Below are 9,225 nucleotides of genomic sequence, written 5' to 3'. Positions count from 1 at the left end.
ATTCACAAGCAGTACAAAACAAGATGTGTTCTTAAAACGCAACTGTCCTCGAAAATATTCATACTGATGAAATACATTGTATGATATATATTTCAACAGTCTCGATTGAAGTCAGCATTTCGCAAATTTTATGGTCGTTATAACGATCTAGTTCGTCAATACAACCTCGCATTGGGTCAAATGCTGTCTGACGTGTTTCATACCGATTGTTAAGCCGTTCTTGGCACACTGATTTTGACTGCGGATAACTCCGTTTACCTGATCAGGATATAGGGCTCACGGCGGGTGTGACCGGTCAACAGGGGATGTTTACTCCTCCTAGACACCTGATCCCACCTCTGGTGTGTCCAGGGGTCCGTGTTTGCCCAACTATCTATTTTGTATTGCTTGTAGGAGTTATGAGATTGATCACTGTTCGTTATCTTCACCTTGCATATTATATTAACACTATATGACTATTTTTGACCTGTACTAGGTTAACAAAAAAACCAGGGTTGCAAAATTCACAATTTCATAAAATTTAAAATTTCGGTAGAAGATGAATATGATCATGAGCCAAATGCCTCACATACATGTATTGGTTGCTTTAGACCTTCAAATAGAAAATATAATTTAACTAGATATTATGTGGCAATACTTTCAAACCCAACAAATTCGCCGTGTTTGATTAGCAGGTCGATGTCTATTGATTAAAAGTAGTAGGTTCATCATCACCAAGGGACATCAGTTGGTTTTGTAAATTAAGATAGATATCTTTGTAAAGTAGCTTTGAATTTTCTACATATCCATGTACATTGTATATACCAAATAGTTTATCTATCATATTAATCCAAAATAATTTTGATTGTTTTTCAATCATCAAAATTCCGCATGCTTGTATAAAGTTTTATCTGGAAAAAAAAAAAAGGATTTAAGGCTGGTGCACGTATGGTTTATTTTCCTCCAAAAGTCTTACACGTTTCAAGAGTATTGGAATAACGACGAAGAATATTTCGCCATAATATTAAACTCCATAGGATTATGATGTCATAATTAAAGACAAATATGTGACCCCAAAGGGTAACGCGGATCGTAATATACTGAAAGTTTGTATCAAAGTTTTTTCTTAAGAACCACAAAATCACTATTTGTCAAATCAACATTGAAACATCCTCTTGCGGTGTGTATTGAATTTTATTGACACCATAACTGCAATAGGGGTCTATTTTGCATTGAATTGCTACTGCTCAGGTGAGTATTGTGGTCCAAAAGTCTCCTGTGTTCACATCAACATGGAGAAAGACATTTTGAACTGGACCTTCTTTTGCGATATCTTGGATCCACCAGTGTACATCCTCTAAAATCACAAAGGAATGACAAGATCACCAGTCAGACCAAATCATGTGTAGAGAACGCAACGCTCTAACGTATATACGTTAATGTTCCAAGATGGGTGGTAACATCTTTATGAACAGATATTTCAACAATAATTCTGAAGTAAGTCTGTTATGTAAAGGTTTGAAATTTACTCCCACGTTCCATAATATCAATAAGAAGTTAGAACAGATACATGTATAAAGAACTACACTAGACATTAAAATTAAGAGAGAACCAGGGTCACACAGAATCAGGAGACATCGTACGTAATAGTCTAATTTTATTCCTAAAAAGGGGGTGTAATTTTTGAAAATTTCGAAAACAGGAAAATAAATTGTCATTAAAATGGCAGTCAAGGGTGGCGCAGCAATAATCATGAATTGTATAAAACTCATATCAGGTATATGTTACCAAACAACATGTACAAATACTACATAGAGAAAGCAAATAACAACAGTAAGAAAACAATACAAAATATTATAGGAATTTGCTGTAACGTCATATAACTACATCAAGATATAAGGAGGACATTTTAACGAACTTTCAATATAAAGAAAGGGGGGGGGGAGGAAGCCATAAAAAATCTTTAGAACTCGGAACATGTCTTTTACCAGATGATTTCACCTTTCCACTCAAAGATTAAGTAATTTTATGGACATTCTCCTAAAACCGTGGTGTCATGAGGTTAGATATACTCTCGAGATGACTTTTAAGATTTCCTCCGCCATCTATCCGTGGATGTCATCAATCTACTTAACATGGGTATGAAATCATTGGAATAATGGATTGATAAGAATTCTGAAAATATTCACAATTGATTTTCAAAAGAATTTTTTTTGAAAGCAACAGAAAATGTGCTGATGAATGATTTCTTTGCGTTCAATGGAAAATACATTATGTACTCTCAAGGAACCGCTATGGGGACAAAAATAGCTCCTATATCCAGAAGGAAAAAAATGTACAAGATAGCCCAGAAATAATTTCAAGATGAGAGGTAGAGTGATATAATTGGAAAAAGATATCTGGACGATTGTTTTATGAAAGTTTGAAGACAAGGACTAATCAACTATTATTAAATGAAATCAACCCACATTACATTTATCGCGGAAGAAAGTGACATATTTCCATTCTGAAATATTGTGTTAATTAGAGAGGACAACGTCTTACTGATATTTACTACACACCTATCAATTAGTGCAATCCTCGACACACAAAATGAGCATTACCTTACAACTTACATGTAACAAGAGGGATACCTACACTCTACCGTCGTAAGTGATGAAGCAGTCAAAATAAAAATATTATAGGAACTAAAAGTGTATCTAATGAAACAAAATAATTGATAATGCAATGCAAAAAGCCATGGAAGTGGAAAGAAATGACATTGTCATTAAAGTAACAACATCAACTCAAAAAGTTTACCTCTGGTAACCACACACAATCCCAGGAATAACAAAAAATTATTTCTCAATTTAACAAGGTTTTGAAAACCGATGAAATTATGTCCAGAATATTTGAAACTCATCAGTTCGTCCACAGCAAAATGCAACCGGCAACCAAAAAATCTCCGAAGAATCCTTACTAAATCAGATTTTAAAGTACAACGGAATTTCGAGTTGCTAAACGCCAAGGTTCACGATGTAGTACCTGTCAATATACAAGCTAAGACCAAACCGTCAACTTCGGGAGAGAAAAAACAGTTTGCAATCAATGATAATTTATCGTGCCACAGTAAAAATTCTCTATACGTTATAACATGGTCTGCATGGGGAGATACGGAAGCCGATAGGTGCCAGGGAATAGAATTAATATTCATTTAACTGGCGGCCGCCACTTAATTCATGTGGCGGCTGCTACTTAATTTAACTGGTGGTCGCCACTTAATTTATACATGGCGACTGCCAATTTCAAAAACGATTTCGTTCATACTACTGAATGATGATGATTTTGTAAAGATTTAGAATAGTACGCAGACATATAGCATAATTTTCCAAAGTGTAGGCACAGTCGGAGGAGAAATCGTCTGTTACAATTGTTGACAAGCAGAAAAGGAACCCCAAATTTCTCTTTTGCCCAAAGTTCATAATCCTGAATTGGAGGGAGGAGGAAAGGGGGGGGGGGGGCTCCGTTCGTCCTTATTACATTTTTCTAACATTCATTTCTACCTCCAAAAGAGTGATGTGTGATGTGGGTGCCAATACTCAAATCAATTTTATTTTACATGTGAAAATAACTTAGTTTGCACGTGAAAATAACTTAGTTTGTATGTGAAAATAACTTAGTTTGCATGTGAAAATAACTTAGTTTGCATGTGAAAAATAACTTTATTTGCATATGAAAATAACTTAGTTTGCATGTGAAAAATAACGTAAAATAAACGTTGTCAAAAAAGTGGAGGGTCAACCCCTGATTCTACATGTCTGATACGTTGGTATATTAATGAAGATTTTCTCGTGTGCAAATCTGTCGACATTTGATATCATGAACATTTATATGACTTTGTAAATTAGCAGCACAATCAACAAAGAATAAAGCTCTTAATTGTATATCAGATACATACTACTAATTATTGGAGATAGAGATAAGAGGGACTGCACCCCTTTCATTTTGATAGAGAGAGGAGTTGAATAACTGGCGGCCGCCATATGGACTAAGTGACGGCCACCTGTTAATTTATATGGCGGTCGCCGGATAATAAGTAGCGACCGCCAGATAATAAGTGGCGGTTGCCGGTTAATTTATACAGCGGCCGTCAGATAATAAGTGGCGGCTGCCAGTTAATAAGTGGCGGTCGCCAGTTAAATGAATATTAAATCTATACCCTTGCATCTATCAGCTTCCGTAGAGAGGGAAATAGGTAGCACGCTCTGACAAAGAATCCGGTTTCAAAAACAAGATATAATCGTACCGGGATACCGAAAAATGAAAGTAAGTGAGCACCTGCACGTGAATGAAAATAAACAGTTTACGGCATGTCTTTAAAAAAAATTACATAATTCAAATATTATTGAAAGGCGCAAAAAAGAGAAACATTTTATAAGGAATGACTTAATAGTTTAATGTAACATAGCTATTGTGTTGCTACACTTTATGTTGAAAATACTGAGGACATTTCATTAATATCATAAAATATAAATTGTACTGAAATATTAAACGACTACATGTAGGTAGACACTAGCTATAGTTACTTTAGCGAAGAAATTGTGCTGTTTTTGTTCAATTGTTTCCACGTGTAATCTGAGGAAGGGGCAGCTGTTTCGAACATTTGACAATTTTCATTCTGTCGTTGAGTTATTTTAGTGTTCTCTTGACACCTTGTATCTACTTAGTAGATCCGAAACTGATTAAGGTTTGGATACTATATTGTGGTTGGTTTTTGGTGTTCATATATATATATATATATATATATACATATACAGAGAGAGAGAGAGAGAGAGAGAGAGAGAGAGGCAGGCTTCTACTGCAGACCCCAGTACCTCTAGTATAAACCTAGTTTTATTTCAGGGTCATAATGCGAACAACAATTGATTAAACACTTCGTACTTGTAAAATTGTTGGTCTCACCTTGTCCCAAGAGTCGTATTGTAACGAATTTACACTTCATAATGAACCTTGTCAGTTTTAAAAGGATCCACGTGCAGGACAACCCTCTCCCTACTGATTGACCCGGAACAAACTCCCAATTTTGGAATTCCCCTGTCCCTGATTAACATACCGAGGATGACAATACTCTGATCACAATGTACACGATGAAGCTTTCATTCAAGTGTCGTATCTGACCCCGTGATGTAGAAAAGGGGATCTTGGGTTTTCATCACTCAAATGCAAAATCTTTCATCGGTCCAGTCGACATTATCATTACGTCTAATTACGGTAATTTCATTAGTAAAGTTTCGTCTTCCCACATAATTAAAAAGATTTGACAAACTAATGTACATAAAAATTAGTTATTATCCATATCATATTCAACTAGTTTTTGTCGGCAGGCGATATGTTTTAGGGATGTTAATTTCCCAACACGTTTAATTTGATTCTGTCAGTTACACCTCCCCGGTAGCTCCGATCTGTTTTTCCATGCTCAGAGGTACACACGGGTTTCCAGTCCACCGACGGACGCATGGAAGCTCGTAATCTCTGGAAGAGAATGATGAACATGAATCTAACACGTGTCTTATATACATATATACATATATTGTGATGATAATCAGCTGAAATATAGGATGTGTCTCAAATACATATCTCGCGATCAAAAACAGAAATTTAACATGTGTGTTTAAAAATACATATCTCGTGATCAAAATCAGAAATTTATGTCTTAAATACCTATCTCGAGATCAAAATAAGAAATTTGGAAAATATTACGATATAACGATTTTGATGAATCAGAAATCAGTCGACTGAGTTTTATTTGCATGCATGCAAACTACATGCTCCAAATCAAAATTAACTCAATTCAATATTTCCATGGGTCACAGTACCGGTGGAATGGGCAAATAATAACTTAATAAAGAAGAAGCATATAATTTTAGAAAATACATCAAAGAACAAAATAAATACCTTAAAAAACAAAAACAAAAAAACCCAGCTTGAAATTAAATTATCAGACCAAGCTGCAAAATGAACAACCGATCACCCATAAAAACAACAGTCGTTATCCAAATTTACAACTATGGAAGTAAGGGATAGTTTCGAGTTAATTACCCGTCACCTTTTTAAACATGTCATTTAGTGTGTCTTTTTGTGTTATGAAAACTACCGAAATGATTTCTAATGATGAGAATTTGTCAGAAGGGTATTTCCTGTTGGAGAAGATAAGCAGTATGCAAATACCAAACAATAAATGCGAAATTCAGTGATAACTTAAAGGATAAATGTAAAATAGAGAGTCATAGACGATATGTGGGATATATTGAAAGAGAAATGAGTGGGAGATAGTAGGCTATATACTAGCAGACAGCTGGTGTAGGGAGACAGTAGGCTATATACTAGCAGACAGCTGGTGTAGGGAGATAGTAGGCTATATACTAGCAGACAGCTGGTGTAGGGAGATAGTAGGCTATATACTAGCAGACAGCTGGTGTAGGGAGATAGTAGGCTATATACAAGCAGACAGCTGGTGTAGGGAGATAGTAGGCTATATACAAGCAGACAGCTGGTATAGGGAGATAGTAGGCTATATACAAGCAGACAGCTGGTGTAGGGAGATAGTAGGCTATATACTAGCAGACAGCTGGTGTAGGGAGATAGTAGGCTATATACTAGCAGACAGCTGGTGTAGGGAGATAGTAGGCTATATCTAGCAGACAGCTGGTGTAGGGAGATATTAGATTATATACAAGCAGACAGCTGGTATAGGGAGATAGTAGGCTATATACTAGCAGACAGCTGGTGTAGGGAGACAGTAGGCTATATACTAGCAGACAGCTGGTGTAGGGAGATAGTAGGCTATATACTAGCAGACAGCTGGTGTAGGGAGATAGTAGGCTATATACAAGCAGACAGCTGGTGTAGGGAGATAGTAGGCTATATACAAGCAGACAGCTGGTGTAGGGAGATAGTAGGCTATATACTAGCAGACAGCTGGTGTAGTCAAGTTATGTCGGCTGTCAACTATATTCTGATGCATAGAATTAGGTAGGGGGAGATAATTGGGTTTTTTAAAGCGAAAAATTGTACAAGATGGGTTCAGTTATACAAAATCGTACAAGATGAGTTCAGTTGTACAAAATTGTACAAGATGAGTTCAGTTGTACAAATTTGTACAAGATGGGTTCAGCTGTACAAGATGGGTTTACTTTCTTTGGAACTGATGTGGACAGCATGTTAACATATCATTGAAAGGGATCGCCACAGCAAGGAATTCGATCTATCGCATTTCAAACTAACACACTCCCGTCGCACAATGTTTTGCATAAAACCGGTCCCTGGCCACTTGTAAAGTTTAGCGTCAATCCGTACCCTTATTAACTCGTATTAAAAAATAATGCCCATAATGCACATTTTGAAAATGCGAAACCCAATCACAATCTTGGAATCATGGTGCGTCAGCAGAAACCTTCTACCATTGTACGGAATATTTTTGGGTCATCTACATGTGTACAGTAATGCATATTACGTCAATACGAAATCAAACAAAAATTTTAAAGGGGTATTTAAGACAAACCTTAAAAGTTCACATTTTGTATTTTATTTCCAAAGGGACATATCATTAATTCATTTTGGTTGTTACAAATCACACAAAAATATTTACAAATCATTTGTAGATGTAGTCAGTCATCAATGTTACATGCTAAATGTGAATACAGCAATTAAATGAAACAAATATGAAATTCTGATGTTTTGTTTTGACATAATTCGTCTATGATGCTGTATAGCTATTTCGCTGTTAGAATAAATGTGGAATGGAAGTCGTGAGAATGGAAGAAGATCCTGCCCACGTGTCAGCGCCACTTCACGGGCTTTTCCGATAATTAAAAAACCCAAGTTTTCCCAATCTTGATGGAAAGATCCCAGAAGTTGCAGTGATACCGCGTTTGTGACCATATTTTTATATTATTAAGGTAAGTTCACCTTCATGTGACTTTTCCTTATCATGGATTCATGTATTAATTTCCACTTAATATTGTTTGATTTATTAAAAGAAAATGAATGTTTTTAAAGATGCCGGACATAAAACATATCAACGTCAGAAGGTCGCACATTTTCATTAAACAGCATAATAAGAAGGACATAAAAACTGTAACAGTTAAAAACATTGCTACTTTATAAATGTATGTAAATTAATTGTATATTGATAGACACACAATAGGGGAATACCAGCATAGAAGTTATTACACTTCAAAACACCTAATTGATTGTTTATAGAAAATATAAACTTTTTTCAGTATTAAATGTCGTACAGTCCCGGAAACGTTCTGCTTTACTGTTTTTCCATTCGCTTATCGTGCGTTCACCATTCGCTCTCCATTCACAGTTTTGTGTTCATCGTTCAACAACCGCTCGCGGTCACCTTTCGTTCAGTCCGTCACTCGGAACTCCAAATTGAAAGGATCGATCTTTACAGCGAGAACAAAATGGAAAGGAACGCATGCACAAGAGTGAAAGGAAACTTTCATACATATGTACATGTATTACATCAGAAATACGATTTTGAACTACACAGTATCTGGATTATTATCAGTGAAAATTCAAAGAAAAGCAAATTGATCGGACAGTATCTTCCTAAGTCCAGTTTGTCCCTTGACCATATGACCTCAAAATCAAAATGGGTCATTTATTCCTTAGGATGTACATGTACAAGTGTACCAAGTTTGATGCCTGTCAACCAAAGGGTTCTAAAGATATTGAGCGGACAGCATCTTCCTAAGTCCAGTTTGTCCCTTGACAATGTGACCTCAAAATCAATAGAAGGTCATCTTCTCCCTACAATGTACCAAGTCTGATGTCTGGCAAGGAAAGAATTCTCAAGATATCGAGCGTACAGTATCTTCCTATGTCCAGAGTGGATTGGTCCTTGACCATGTGACCTCGAAATATCATTATGATCAAGTGAATGGCTCTCAAGATATTGAGCGGAAAACATGTGGTATACCGACCGACATACCGACAGTTGCAAAGCAAATGTCTGAATTTAGGTCTGCAAGAGGGTAAAATGACGAATTACTAAGAGGTATTTGATATTTGTATTTCTCTTAAACTTATGGCACTGTACTGTAGTAACAAAATACCCAGCTTTATAAACGCAGATAAGACCGCCGATGTGATGTGTTCGAACTGCACACATGATTGTCACTTGATTTATGCATTAGAAATGGCCGAGTGACTGTTGTTTGTAGACAACGAGTTATAATCAAATAATTCTGTTTAAAA

General features: G+C 36.1%; 1 protein-coding gene across 3 annotated transcripts in view; it reads right to left on the bottom strand.

Moving 5' to 3' along the window:
- Window positions 1-915: 915 nt before the first annotated feature.
- The window catches only part of LOC125663889 (sodium- and chloride-dependent betaine transporter-like), a 36,819-nt gene continuing 28,509 nt past the window's right edge, over window positions 916-9,225 (bottom strand). For 2 of the 3 annotated variants that reach the window (XM_056159995.1, XM_048896311.2), the window contains 2 exons: window positions 5,403-5,490; window positions 916-1,336 (listed from right to left, as the gene is read on the bottom strand). In XM_056159995.1, coding sequence (XP_056015970.1) covers window positions 1,227-1,336; window positions 5,403-5,490 — 198 coding nt within the window. In that variant the 3' untranslated portion in view covers window positions 916-1,226. The remainder of the gene's footprint in view (window positions 1,337-5,402; window positions 5,491-9,225) is intronic. The other variant, XM_048896312.2, reaches the window with a different exon arrangement.

The sequence above is a fragment of the Ostrea edulis genome, chromosome 1, assembly GCF_947568905.1.
Source record: "Ostrea edulis chromosome 1, xbOstEdul1.1, whole genome shotgun sequence".
Classification (NCBI taxonomy): Eukaryota; Metazoa; Mollusca; class Bivalvia; order Ostreida; family Ostreidae; genus Ostrea; species Ostrea edulis.
This window is presented reverse-complemented; position numbering and strand designations above follow the sequence as displayed.